The 15,702-nt window shown below is 35.6% G+C and overlaps 1 protein-coding gene across 4 annotated transcripts in view; it reads right to left on the bottom strand.

The window, feature by feature from the left end:
- Positions 1-15,702, bottom strand: part of LOC100063282 (E3 ubiquitin-protein ligase ARIH1) — a 188,252-nt gene that overhangs the window by 111,448 nt on the left and 61,102 nt on the right. For all 4 annotated transcript variants that reach the window (XR_011425444.1, XM_070233818.1, XM_070233823.1 and 1 more), the window contains one exon: positions 5,729-5,873. Coding sequence is in view for 3 of the 4 variants with exons in the window: in XM_070233818.1 (XP_070089919.1) it covers positions 5,729-5,873 (145 nt within the window). In the remaining variant the exon portion in view is untranslated. The remainder of the gene's footprint in view (positions 1-5,728; positions 5,874-15,702) is intronic.

Raw genomic sequence — 15,702 nt, forward strand, 5'->3', positions numbered from 1 at the left:
TTATTTAAACAGTCTACTATTAAATGGACATTTAGACTACCTTTTTCCTACTATGCTACTGCATTGACCATATATACATCTTTGTGATCATATGAACGTATCTTAGGACAAATTTTTAAAGGTGAAATTATAACAGGTATACATTTACAATTTGATAGGTTATTACCAAGCTTTGTTCAAAGAAGTTGTAGCAATGTATACTGTTCAAGAGAATTTGGTCCCTCACACCCATGCCAACATAGTTTATTTTCCAAATCCTTGATCTTTGCCAATCTAACAGGTGAAAATGAACAAACTTCATTAGCTTTCATTTTAATTTCTTTTATTATGAGTGAAGTTTAAACTCTGAAAAAAGATTTAAGGCTGTATATTTCTTTTTCTGTGTACTCTGTCCACCTATTGTACTCATTTTTCCACTTGATCTTTTCTTAATGATTTAGTGGGAATTTTCACTTATTTAGGAAATTGGCTGTTTTTAAGTGTGGAAAATGTTTTCTCCCAGTTTCAATTCTGAATGCTCATGTTTCGCTGCCACGCAGAAGCTTTTTATTTCTATGTAGCAAAATGTATTAGCTTTAAAACTGATGGCTTCTAAATTAATTAACTTTGATATAAAGCATTAGGTAGAAATCTAAGTTTCCACTCCAGATGGCTACCAAGTTGTTCCAACACCAGTTACTGAATAATCCACCTTAATTGAAATGCCTCCTCTATAACACACTCAATTCTCCTCATGCATATTTTACTCTATCCTGTTCCACTGCACTGCCTACTCTTGTATTTGGTAGGACTAATCCTCCCCAACTCCATCAATTTATTCTTCTTTTTCAATATTTTACTATTACTCTATTCCCAAATATTCAAGTCATCCTTTTATCGCCCTTTGTATTTAAAGTTTTCTTCATATAGATTCACATTTCTTGCCAAATTTATTCCTAGTTCTTTTATTCTTTTTGTGGCTCTTATAAGTGGGATTTTTTTTATTCTATTACATTTTCTAACTAGCAGTTATCTGAAATATACTTATGAAATTTCTGATGTTGTTTATGATATTACATGCAAATAAATAGGATACAAAATTCTATATTGTAGCATATCAACATAAAAAAATGCCTAGAAGCAGCCATGGAAGAAAATGTGTCAGAGTCCTGAGACTGGTTTTTAGACCAAATGACATGGAAAATATTTATGAAGTTTAAAATATGGTGCTATTCAGATTGACAACGATTCTAACTCATTCACAAAGCAAGTGAAGGTAAATATTTGGGAAATCAGTACTCTTGTCCATTAAAAAAAAGATCTGGGAAACAAAAAAATCTATTCTCTGGGGGCCGGCCCCATGGCCGAGTGGTTAAGTTCGCGGGCTCAGTGGCCCAGGGTTTCACCGGTTCGGATCCTGGGTGGGGACGTGGCACCACTCATCAGGCTACGTTGAGGCAGTGTCCCACATGCTACAACTAGAATATACAGCTATGTACTGGGAGGATATGGGGAGAAAAAGCAGGAAAAAAAAAAAAGAAGAAGAAGAAAAAGAATATTGGCAACAGTTGTTAGCTCAGGTGCCAATCTTTTAAAAAAAAAAAAATCTATTCTCATTAGTCCCCACTAGTGGAGGAGATCTGGCACTAACTTGTTGCCAGATCACTAATGGAGGGTATTTGATTTTCAGTTATAATGAGAAGTGGCATTCTGTAAAGAAAAAACATAGCAGAGTAATAATACTAACAACGCTACAATGTTTTATTCATAACTTAAAAACACACACACATCCTCATGTGCTTTATTCTTTTTTTCAAATAAGAATCCTAAAGACTAAGAGATTAGGGTCACAATGGTTACTAAGTGATCACTATAAGTAACATCTCTATCTTTAGGACTTCTAGACCAGAGCACTCTTATGAGATAAAGCAAAAAAAAGAAAGCTTTCTATACTTTAAAGGCTTCTTTTTGATAATTTTTCTGATTGATAAGACTAAACAAGATAAATTAGAAAAACAAATCACACATGCATGTCTGAAGATCATGCAAAAACTAATCTATGGTATAAAGACATTCATTGTGCTCAAGAGTTGTGTCATTATCACAGATATATCTGAGTATCTTCCAGTCTGTCTTCATTTCCCTTTCCCTCCTCCTCCTTTGACATATCTGTTCCCTTACTGCTTTGTGCTTATTACCTACCTGGCTCCGTGGGCCTTTCCCTGACAAACGGAATCAGATTATCTATTCATCAAACTTATCCCTGTTTACGTTATAAATAAATCTAACCAAGAATACACTAAAAATATATGAAATACTACCTACAAGAGAAATTAATGGTCCTGAAGAAAAAGAACTGAAAGAATAAAACACACTCTTCAAAGTTTCATTTATTGCCACCATTTTACACACAGAGCAACTAATGTCAAACAGAAGTGACAACATTAAGAATTATCTTTCCTCCATCAGAAGTTGCCCATATAATCTCTAAAGCTGAAGCCATTTTGCTTATAAAAACTGAGAAAACACTCAGGGCATCAGTTCTCTCCTCTGTAAAATGGAATGAGTTAAAGAGGAAGATAGGGTTGGACTTAGATCAGACGTTTTCAGTGTTCCCAGGAGCGCCAAGATTCAGAGGTGTGTCAGGGATGGACTACCCTCACAATCTTGAACTTTGCATGTATCTATTTAACATATCTTAATCTTAGAAAATATAAATTATTCACTTCATAAAAATGAGACACTGTAGCCAAAGCTGTATTTCCTAGTAGAATAAGGTGTTAGTACAGCTAGATCTTACGCTTTTATTCAAAACTGTCATAAAATGAGCAACTGTTGCCAGGATTAAGAAACCCCTGAATTGGCCACAACACAAGCAGGGCAAGGGTCGGGAGCAGCAGGGGCAGGGAGGAATCTATGAACTTAAAAAGTGCTCCAAAGTCTCTGGAAGTTGTTTTTAAAGAAGAGACCACCCAGGATAGTTAACCCCAAAGTGTTATCTAAGCTACCAGAAGCATTTATTTAAAAACTTGTCTTTATGTGGCACTGTATAAAGCTAAAGGTGCTTTCTAGAAAGATAAAGGTATTCAAGATACACGTTAATAAAAGGCAAGTATTCCTGTTTGAAGAGATTAGTGGATACTGAAATGCAGAAGTTAAACAATATAAGTAAAGAAATTACTCATCCAATTAACAAAGCTTCAATGAAGAATCTCAGGTGAATTTACTGCAAAACTGAAGAGGTTAAAATTATCCTTCTATATTAGTCTAAGAACTATAAGAAGTCCTAATTTCATCATGATTATATTTTTCATAACACCTGGCAGTTTCCATAACTCTTGAACTTACTTTTCAATCCACATCTCTGTTTGCTTTCTTGTCCTGTCACTTACTTAGCAAAACTTTCTTTAAAAAAGTGATTTGTTTGTATTTATCGCCTCCACTTTCTTTCCCTCCTTCAAGTCAATGAATCTTCAGTCCATGCAGTGTCGTTTTGCCTCTTACCACACTACTTAAAATAACTTTTCAAGATCATCAGTAAACTTCTTGTTGTTAATTCCAAATTTACTTTTCAATTCTTTTCTCTGAAGCTTTTAGCACTGTTTACCATTCTTGGAAGTGCATTCTCTTCCTTCGGCTTCTGTATTGCTCAATTTTCCTGGTTCACCTAACTAACACACCTTCAGAGGTTAGTTCAAATGTCAATTTCTATGGGAAGTCCTCCCTGATCCAAAACTGGGTTAGGTGTCTTTCCAACACATTCCCACAGTATTATGCCCTATCAAAGCATTTACTGTCCTTTTTGAATACATAATTTTACTTGTCTGCCTAGCCAACCTGTAAAATTATCTGAAGCAGGCATTATGACTTTACGCTCCACTGTATTTCTAATACTCAGAGTAGCGCCTGGTGTGTCGAAAGAATGAAGGAAGGAAGGAATGAGGGAATGAACAAACGGATAGTAGGTTCTCCATCATCGGTTACAAGTACAAGCAAAACTTACACCTCAAATCTCCAGTCATGATTTTCCATTCTAATTTGCTGAGACTGTTACACAATATCAAGTGCATTGAGAAAGTTCTAGGGGTATGTATAAGCAGCTAGCTTTAGTACTCAAATTACATTTAAGATTTAAACTAAGGAGGAGCTGGTTATAATAGAGCAGGAGGAGAAATGCCAAGGAGTAAGAAAACTTTGTATAATCTGAGACAAATTTCTTATTTGGGTCTTAGTATTACCTCACAGAAACATTTATAAACTGTAAACACTCTACAAATGTCAACTGGCAAACAGAATCTGCTAAAGAAAGATAATAAAATGGTCAAAACATGAATTTAATGTATTTTTAATAGTAGGCTAACTTTTTTAAGATACTCAAGTAAAGACTGTGATTTAAGGAGAGGGAAAGGACACAATTTTCAGGCTGGTAGAGATTTGAAAGAATATCTTGTTCAACTCATTTGAAAGATAAAAAAACTGAGACCCAGGGGCTGACCCGGTGGTGCAGCGGTTAAGTCCACACTTTCTGCTTCAGTGACCCGGTGTTCACTGGTTTGGATCCCAGGTATGAACCTATGCACCACTTGTTAAGCCATGCTGTGGCAGGCGTCCCACACATAAAGTAGAGGAAGATGGGCACAGAGGTTAGCTCAGGGTTAATCTTCCTCAAAAAAATAAATAAATAAATGAAATTTAAAGATCAAAAAATCAAACAAAAAACAAAACTGAGACCCAGTGAGATTAAATTATTTACTACCCAAATCCAAATAGCTAGTGTTATAGCTATGATCAAAACTTGAGAATTTGGGAAATTCAATTCAGCACTTTACCTACTGAATTATTTTAACTCACTGATTTTTCTATTTCTCGAAGAGTACTTAACTTTCTTTCAAAACCTCTTTTCTACTTACACACTTACACGAGAACAAATCAGTTCCCTTCAAATAGGCCTCTCTGTAGAGATATACATATAAAATTCTAAGATAAACAATGAAAAACCATCAATACATTAAAATATATAATAGTAGTGACAAAGACCTGGAATATAGTAATTATTAGAAAAGAGCTGCTTAACTATTAAAGCAGAGAATATGAACAAGATAATTAGAATTACTGTAGAATTACGTTATTTCTTAGATATTTTGAAACACCTTAAGAGGTGAATTCCAACTAACAATACATTTACGCCACAAATAAAATTTTCCTATGGTTACTAATAAAGTAAGGCCTTCATAGGAAGATTATGTTTGATTTTTGGTCCTCCTTTCCGCTCCAATTCTGTCACCTTGCTAAAGAAACTGTCAAAATGGATCTATGTAAGTGAAAATCTTTTGTTATAAAGAATCCTGAAAGCTCCTTAACGAAGTAGTATGAAAGACATTTTATAAGTGTTTTGGATATGTATTAAAAAAAACTTAGTTTTAAGTCTATTTTAATTTGGATGGAAAATAATTCTATTCACTGCCACCTATTACAGCATTCTCCCTTGGTGGCAAAACAAACTTGGAAAAGACTTAGGTGTGTAATGACAACATGGACAAGGTGTTGCTTTAAAAAGCAAATGGGGGAGAAGGCAGGGAAAACAAGCTCTTATTCTTTCTCTTCCTTTCCTTACCCTTAATATATTTATTGATAGGTTACTGCTTTACTACAATCCCAGACTCCCAGATCTTCCTTTGTTTAATAATGAAAGTTGATTTACCCTCTGAAATACAGAGTCAGAGCTAGCCTTAAACTACCAGATACTCACCGAGTTAGGGTAGTTCAAGTAGCAGATCTGACAAGGCATATCCTGTGCTGATGACCTTGTATTCATCTGGCGTGTTCGAGACTTTTTACTTGGATTAATTACATGACACTCAGCAAAGAGCTTCTCCAGGTTTCCATCAAAGTACCTGTATTATTTAAACAGAAAGGATGAGAGCCCAGCAATTGCACACTGTTAGAGCTCTCCAAAAACCTCATTTTCTACAGGGAAAACCAATGAGCTGAATTAAAATAAACCAAGATCATAACCTTTTTTGCTCAGAGGAAATGAGTTGTATGGCTACAAACTGTAGCAAATAGTGGTATATATGTATGAAAACAGATTGAGTTTTTGTTGCTATTTTGCTATTTTTACTGTTTTTATACTGGGAAGTTAAGCTATTAGTATTTTAACAGTACTACAACTAAAACTTCAAGATGAAATCTATACTATCTCTAGTGGTTTTGAAAAGGCTAGGTTCTATGTTACACAAACGAATTAATTTTATTAACAATTTTAGTTATATCAGTTTAAATATATTAGCAAGTAAACCACCTACAAATCATACCTTATCCCATAAATCATTTAAAAAATGAAATTATGATGTTTCATTCTACAAAATAGACTTGCTTTCTAAATATTCTTTTGAAATAATTTTTAATTTACTAGGAAAGGGGAGGAAGGAGGAAATGAAAAAGTATATTTTAAAATGTTTTGATATCAAATGATCTATATATTAGCTTTTCATAAACTATGCTATGTATCTAAACATACAGAAGTAGTTTCACTATCTAAGATATCAAGAGCATGGTATACCAAGTATTATCTACAGTTTCAACTAAACTACAAACTTCTTGGCAGAGGATAGTGGTAAACACATTGTACAATATTTCCATTAATCTAGATGAGACATGGTTCCTGGTCTCCTGAAATATCTTAATATTCTAAAGGGAAAAGCAATAGACATAAAAACTTCCAATCTGGGAATCAATATAACCAGCAAAAATACTAATGCAGAATCTGGTCAATTACTTTTTAGTTTGTAAAGCCCAGGTTTCAATAACTACAATGTTCTCTACATAGAAACAGGAGATTCTCAAGTTAAAAAATAATCGATACTCAAAAGAGATTTCTAACATTTCTAATAAAGGTCTTGTTCAGGTTTTGTGTCAAAGCACTTACTATATTTCTAGAAAATCACTCAAATGAGAACAAGACAAATCACTCTCCTAAGACTAATAAATATCTCTTTATAAATACTTTGACTACAATATGTTTCAATGAAATGATCAAATTATCAAAAGGTCAACATGTTATAAAAGGAGAATACATATGAAGTTAAAGTTGTCCCTGACGATTCAGCTCATCAAAATACATAGAGCAGAAAACCAAATGCTTTCCTACAAATTTTATCTCTCAGAAAAACTAAGATGCCAACTTTCATCTGAAAAATAGAAAGCATACAAAGCTAACATTAAATAGGAATTGGTAAACAAATTAAACACATTGTTTTTATAAAAAAATTCATGCTCACAAGAAAAGACAAACTTCTGTCATCCTTAACTTGACTACACAAAATTAGTGACTCTCAACACTTTGGTGAACACTCTAGACAGCATTCTATGCAAATAGACATGTGTCCATAATTTCATATAAATATCATACTCTAGAATTATAACTTGCTTTCTTCACTAAACAACATGTAACAGACAAGCTCTGTCAGTGAACATAGGTCCACATTTTTTTTTTTACTGTTGCATAATATTCCACTGTGGGTCCGTGCTATAATTTACTTAGCCAACCTTATACTGAGGGGCATTTTAGATGTTCCGTAATAAACAATCCTAGATTAAAATCTTGGGCCATCTAATGGGGGGCAAATATCTAGACTTAACTTGCATTTCTTTATAAGTGAAGTTGAACACATTTTTCTGTGAAGATATTATTATTTTATGAGTTCAGCACAAAAACAGCTAGAGGAACCCTCTGCCTCACAGAATGCTTTCTTCCTCAGTTTCTAACTTGCCTTTCAATCTTGTTTAATACTGTTTAACTGCCACTTTCAATTTTTATGTAGGAAAATTTATCATCCAACCCTGTTGTGACTTCTGGATTTCATATCAAGCTTTAAAAGATCTCTATATGCAAAGAGTATAAAACTTCATCCATGATTTAGGCCTTTCCTTTAAACTGTTTCCACTAAAACTGTTGATTTCCATAGAAATTATTTTTGTGTAATAAGGAATAAAGCAGGGCTTCCAGTTCATTTTGATCCAAAAGGCTAACCACTTAATGAAGAGTGTTTCAACTGCCTGAAACACTTCTTCCTACTTTAGGTCTTAGCTTAAATCTCATTTCCTCAAATAAGTCTTCTTTGACAGTTCCTCCTCGCCAAATTAGGAAAGCTTCCCTTGTATTGCATCCTCACTGTACTTTGTACTACTGCACAAGATTTATCACATTACTGACTCTGTAATCACTATTTATTTTATCTTTTCTCTGCTAGAATGTAAACCCCACGAGGACTTTATCACTGCTGTAGCTCCAGTGTCTAGAAGAATCTTATTATAAGCATTCAATTTCTTTTTAAAGAGTAACTGACGTAAAGAGTAACTTGTTAAAGATAACTGATCGTTATAAATCTGAATTCCTTTGCTTTAGGCATATTTCTTAAAGATAGCAATACTGGAGTTCATAGCTTTTTGATTTATTCTGGAATGCACCAAAGAACTTTGAAATACTCACCTGGTAAACATAAGGGAGAGTTTAAGAATCCACTCATATTGTTGGGCATAGCAGGCCTAGAAATCTTTTTCTTTTATTAAGTTCCATTTTACAAGAAATGTAAAATTTTAAGATATGTTTTGTTTTTATTTTTACTTATTACACGGTCTGTCCCACCAATGACTCAGCAATGCTTATTTGGAAGATAGTGAAATCTAATTTATTTTTACAAAACATAACTTAAAATGAGTACTTACATCTATTTAATTTGTCAACTTAAAACAGTATCTTGATTGTCCTTATGTTATATGACCCTATACTTAACCTACTAGTTTTGGTTGGAACTTCCTGGAGCTTCTCCCAGTTGACTATTATTTTATACAATCTTTTCACCAATTACATTATTTTTACATTATATAGTTTTCCTTTCAAGAATGATAAAAACTGCTTTTTGTTTCCTCAACTTGATTAGCCTAATTACTTAGACATAATTCAAATGTTCAAATGTATTCAAATACTCACTTGGTCAAATTTGCCCCAGCTTCCACCACCACCACCCACCCCCCCGACCCCCAATATTCTCTATATTGACAGTGCCCATTTTCTTCTGGTATATACTGTTATTGAAGTTTGCAGTCAAAATAATTTTTCTCATTTTATAATTTAAATCATTTTTCAGCTGGCATATACATAGGTTTTTTTCTTCAATCTTTAAGTTTAGTAGTTCTATAAGGTTTATCTTAGCATTTAACTTTCTTTTTTGAAATACCATTCAGGTAATTACTTCAGATCCTTTAGTTATTAAGACTGCCTTGCTTGATTTGTACACAGCCTTTGTTAATTTGTTAACCATGTTACCATCTGCTACTTCTTTCTTTGTCCTTTTCCTGTCTTACATCTCTATTTTTCCATAGTATGTATCTACACTATTTCTTGCCATTGCCAATGTGCTTTTAAGTTCTGCAAGATTACTACTTGTTGCTTCATCTTTTTCTTAGTTCTGTCAGCTTCCTTTTCATCGTGTTCTGTTGTTTTATCAGTTCATCTTTGATCACTCTTCATGGAGTCTAAGTTTAATTTCTTTAAAGGAACAAAGAAGGTTTTTTCTAATTCTGATAGTTTTACTAAAGACTAGTATGCTTAGAGTGACATCAGCATCATGGCGGAGTGATCTCTTGCCTTAGACTCTCCCTCCTGAGACACAGGAAAACAGACATTCATAAACCAAGAAAGGACATTCATACAACACAAAAGACATCTGAAAGACCCAGAAAGCCATACATCTGAAGGTGTAGATGCTGAACCCCCAGGAGGAAGTGGAAGGAGGTATGAGGATCTCCTCACCGTTCCCCAATGGTGGTGACCCAGGGGGCTCTCAGAAAAGAAGGGGGAGGACTGGCTGTCCAAGGGAACAGCTTTGCTCTCCAAATTCCCTCACAGATAGTGGGAAAGCCCCACACAGGGGTGGCTAAGCTACTGCAGGGTGTCTCCATCAAGCCAGCACTCCAGAACAGCAGACAGTGCAGACAGAGAGAGAACACCTCTGGGATCACACATGAAAGAAAGTGGCACTCCCCCATCCCAGCTCTCAGCCAGTCACCCAGAAAGCCCTATATACATATGAAAAGCAGCAGCTGTGAGCAACCAAACTGACAACTGTAGACGGGCCCTATCAGAGTAGATTTCAAAGGACAGGCACAGAATCCAGGGCTCACTATGGGATCAGAATACACAGCTCCTAACCCTGCCCCCTCCCAGTGTCAGCAGGTGGAATCTGTGACAAGATACTGTCACTACGCGAAGGCATAAATCCACGCCATCAAACAGTATGAAGAAATACATTAATATATACTCCAGACGAGAAGGAAAATGACAAGTGCCCAGAAATCAACCCTGAAGGCACAGAAATTTACAATCTAAATGACGGAGAATTCAAAATAACTATCATAAAAAAACTCAATGAGTTACAAGAAAATACAGATAGTTCAATGAAGTCAGGCTAAAATTAATGAACAGAGAGAATTCCTCACAAAAGAAATTGGAACTATTAAGAAAGATCAATCAGAAATACTGGAGATGAAAAACACAATGGATGAGATAAAGAAAAATCTGGACTCCCTGAATGACAGAGTTGACATTATTGAGGACAGAATTAACAGTCTGGAGGAGAAAATATAGAAATGTTTCACATGGAGGAGGAGAGAGAACTAAGACTAGAAACAAATAAAGAAACTCTCTGAGAAATATCCAACTCCATCAGCAAATGCAACGTAAGGATTATAGAATTCCAGAGGGAGAAGAGTGGGAGAATGGAGCATAAAACTTGTTCAGAGAAATAATAACCTGAGAACTTCCCAAACCTGAGGAAGGAGCTAGAAATAAAAAAGAAGCTATATATCCTAATTATATCAATGTAAAAAGACCTTCTCCAAGGCATACAGTAGTAAAACTGGCAACAGTCAAGGACAAAGAAAAAATATTAAGGGCAGCAAGGCAGAAGAAAATAACTTACAAAGGAGCCCCTACAGGCTAGGAGAGGGTGGAACGATATATTCAAAATTTTGAAAGACAGAAACTTTCAGCCAAGAATATCCAGCAAAAATATCCTTCAGATATGATAGAGAAATAAAAACTCTCCCAGATAAGCACAATCTGAGGGAGTTCATCGCCACAAGACCCCATATCCCACAAGAAATGACCAAGAAGGCCCTCACACCTTGAAGAAGAAAAAAAAGGAAAAAGAAAAAGAAAGGGTTTACAAAGCCTTGAGAAAGGAGATAAACAGGCAGACAAAATCAGAAAACTGCAGCTCTCTATCAGAACAGGTTAACAAACAATATAACATTAAAAATAAAGGGAAAGAAAACATCAAAAATAATTCTAATCTCGTCATTTTAACCACAAACGCACAACACAAGATGAAATAAGCTGTGACAAGAACAACTTAGAAGGGGTAGAGGAAAGGGATGGAATTGGCTTAGACTAAGGAAATAAGAGGCTATCAGAAAATGGACTGTCTGATCTATGAGATTTTTTTATACAAACCTCATGGTAACCACTAAACAAATAATCAGAACAGAGACACAAATAATAAAGAGAAAACTGAGAAAACCATCACGGAGAACTACCAAACTGAACTGACAGTCCAAATACGCAGGACAAGAAACAAGGGAAACAAAGAACAAATGGGAAACGAGACCTAAAATGGCAGCATTAAGCCCTCAAACATCAACAATCACTCTAAATGTAAAGGGATCGAATTCTCCAATCCAAAGACAAAGAGTGGTGGGATGGATTAAAAAACAAGATCCAACAATATCCTGCCTCCAGGAAACACACCTCAGCTCTAAAGACAAACAGAAGCTCAGAGTGAAGGGATGGAAGACGATACTCCGAGCTAATGGCAAACAAAAGAAGGCAGGTGTTGCCATACTTATATCAGACAAAGTAGACTTCAAGATAAAATAGGTGTGGGCCAGCCCAGTCATGCAGCAGTTAAGTTCGCATGTTCCGCTTCTCAGCAGCCCGGGGTTCACCAGTTCAGATCCCGAGTGCGGACACGGCACCACTTGGCAAAAGCCATGCTGTGGTAGGCGTCCCACATATAAAGCAGAGGAAGATGGGCAGTAGTTAGCTCAGTGCTAAGCTTCCTCAAAAAAAAAAAAAAAAAGATAAAATAGGCAATGAGAGATAAAGAGGGTCAGTATATAATGATAAAAGAGACACTCGACTAAGACGACATTACACTTATATATGCACCCTACACAGGAGCATCAAAGTCCAAAAAGCAACTATTAATGAAACTAAAAGGAGATATTAACAACAACACAGTAATAGTAGGGACCTTAACACCTCACTTACATCAATGGATAGATCATACAGAAAGTCAACAAGGAAAACAGTGGAATTAAACAACCAACCAAACCAGATAGACTTAACAGATTAACAGAACACTCCATCTGAAACCAGTAAAACACACATTCTTCTCCAGTGCAGAGTATACTGGAATATACTCAAGGATAGACCACATGTTGGGAAACAATGCAAATTTAAGACTGAAATCATATCAAGTATCTTTCCAACCATAAAGCTATGAAACTAGAAATAGACTACAAGAAAAAAGCTGGGGGAGAAAGCCCCATGGGTGAGTGGTTAAGTTTGTGCACTCTGCTTCAGCGACCCAGGGTTTCCCTGGTTTGGATCCTGGGCGTGGAACTAGCACCACTCAAGCCATGCTGAGGCAGTGTCCCACATGCCACAACTAGAAGGACCTACCACTAGAATACACAACTATGTACTGGGGGGCTTTGGGGAGAAGAAGGAAAAATAAAATCTTAAAAAAAAAATCTATTGTGGAAAACAAAAGAAAAAAGTGACAAATATGTGGAGACTAAACAACATGCTACTGAACCACCAATGGATCACTGAAGAAAAAAAGACTACTACGCTCAAGAATATGGGTAGATTCTTAACTCTCCATACTTTGTTTACCTGGTCATTATTTGAAGGTTCCTGCATTTTGCTGGCTTTTATGTACATTCTTGTGACAAACAGGCCAAAATGAAGAGAGTGATTCAATGTGAAGCACTGCAGTTCAGGCACCTTGTTTAACAAGTTACAACATCTTTCTCTCTGCTTCACTGACTTTGGTAAACAGTTGCAAAGCTTATCTTAGGACACTGTGGCCTTCCTTTCTTACAACTCTTGCCCCTTCTTTTGAGAAAACTATACCGATGAAAATAAAAATGGAATGGCAGTGTGGTTTTCCTGTAGTCCAGCCTCTCCTCAGTGAGGGAAGAGCACAATTAGAGTATCGTGACCCCACGTCTCACATGGCCTAGATTTCTCTAGATTAAGATTGTCAGAAGAGGGGCCGGCCTGGTGGTGCAGCAGTTAAGTGCACACGTTCCGCTGTGGCGCCCCGGAGTTTGCCGGCTCGGATCCCTGGTGCGGACATGGCACCACGTGGCAAGCCATGCTGTGGCAGGCGTCCCACATATAAAGTAGAGGAAGAAGGGCACAGATATTAGCTCAGGGCCAGTCTTCCTCAGCAAAAAGAGGAGGATTGGCAGCAGATGTAAGCTCAGGGCTGATCTTCCTCAAACAAAAAAAGATTGTTAGAAAGCAATTTGAGAGATTTGTCAGTAGAGATTATAAATCCTCTTCTCTAGGGTTCTTTCTGTTCATTCAGTATGTTTATAGAAATATAGTTAAGCCAACTGGCACTTAATCAGCCAATTTTCCAGAATATCTAGATATTAATTTTTCATTTTACTTGGCTGCTAGATAGAAATATACTAAATCATATAAATTAAATTTCAAGGCAGGAATAGTTTCAGCCTAAAAACTGTCTGGTTGTGGGGAGGGGAGACACGGCTGGTATGTAGGGTACATCACTGGTGAGTATTTCTTTTTGAATTCCGAATGACTGCAGCATCCCTGTTTGCCATTTCAATATTTAATTTTGCCATTAGGAGTTTATTTTAAAAGTCATTACAGATTCATACTTCATAAAAAGACCACTGTCTAAGTAGTACTCATTTTCACAACAGAATCAGAAAAGCAAAAATGTTAAGCTAATTTAAAGTTATACATGGCTTTTCTACTCTATGTTCTTAAGGTATCAGAGTTCAGTCTCCTTATAGTTCATTAATGCTCCCATCACATATTTTTTATTTTTAAAGATGTTATTTTTCCTTTTTCTCCCCAAAGCCCCCTGGTACATAGTTGTATATTTTCAGTTGTGGGTCCTTCTAGCTGTGGCATGTGAGGTGCCACCTCAGCATGGCTGGATGAGGGGTGCCATGTCCCTGCCCAGGGTCCTAACTGGCAAAACCCTGGGTCGCCACAGTGGAGCATGCGACCTTAACCACTTGGTCATGGGGCCAGCCCCAACCCATCACATATTCATAACAAGTCAACTATCTATTGCTATAAGCCTTAGAAGGAGCCAAAACAAACACACACATATATGAAAATTTATTAAAATATATTATACATTTTATATATATCCATGTATAAACACACATATACACATATTTTACTTCTTAATAACCAAATAACTTTAGTTTCAACATTGTCATGCGGCATTTTATGGGTACCAGACTTCAATTTCAACGGCAACAAAACAGTCACAATTATTCTATACCTTAATCATAGTTCTGACAAAGGACTAGAAAAGATCTGTGACATCAACATCTCTCCTAGGTATTGCCATTTATCTATCCTTTGGCCCCATTAACTTGCTTCTAATGGTGTAATTTTTTCCACTTTTAGAAAAGATATACTTAAGCAAAAATGTCAAAGGAGCAAAGGAATAGATTAAGTTCATTTAAATCACGTGGATGACTAAGAATTGCCATCATATTTATAAAAAGCAAAAATAATAGATTAGACATGAAAACAACAGTCTTTAAAATAGCAAAATATTTTGAATAAGAGAGTAGACATACTAGGAGAGAAAGCTTTCCAGTCTTTAAATATAGATATTAGTTTCAGAGCTTAATCCTCATTTTCTATAGAAAGGAACCAGTAGAGATAGTACAGTATGGTAGTATAAGCAAGTTATTAAATACTGAAGTAAACAGTTCTTTCTCTTCTAGGGAATGAGACTGGAACTCAGGGTTTGGAGCACTATTTTTCATTTATAACCCTTGTAAAACTATTATACTTTTGAAAACCTATAATTACTTCAATAAAAGTTTAAATTTAAAAAGGGTTCCCCAAGTAGAATGTAAACTTTCATACAAATTAAAAGATTCACTGCATCTTTTGTGTTTTTTAAAGGTATTCTTTCAAAACAAGGACTAAAATCAGAATGTCAGATGACTGGAACACATATGAACCTCTACTAAAGTTCAGAAATCCAGAAAACTAAAACTAAAGTCTTAGGGATAGAAAATTTCTTTTTCTAAGGAAGACTTTTGGCCCTCATAAGAAAAAAGATCTAATGAGGACTTACACAAGTCTATAAGAACTTGCTTTAAAAGTTTTGGGGTTTTTATGCTAATCTAAAAAATAAATTTAATTCCCATTTTACTATTAATGTATTATGTGGTTTATAGCTAAATAAACATACTGATCATGTATTTCCAAAGAAAATGTAGAACATTTTTTGAGATTCTAAGATTTTTCCCCTACCAGGGAAAACTCAGCCTAATAAAAAACCAGCATGACAGTAAAATCTCTTGAGCTTGCTTACTGCTAAGCAAAACTCCAGTTGACAAACAAACTACTACATAATGTACTTTCAA

The sequence above is a fragment of the Equus caballus genome, chromosome 1 (assembly GCF_041296265.1).
Source record: "Equus caballus isolate H_3958 breed thoroughbred chromosome 1, TB-T2T, whole genome shotgun sequence".
Lineage (NCBI taxonomy): Eukaryota > Metazoa > Chordata > Mammalia > Perissodactyla > Equidae > Equus > Equus caballus.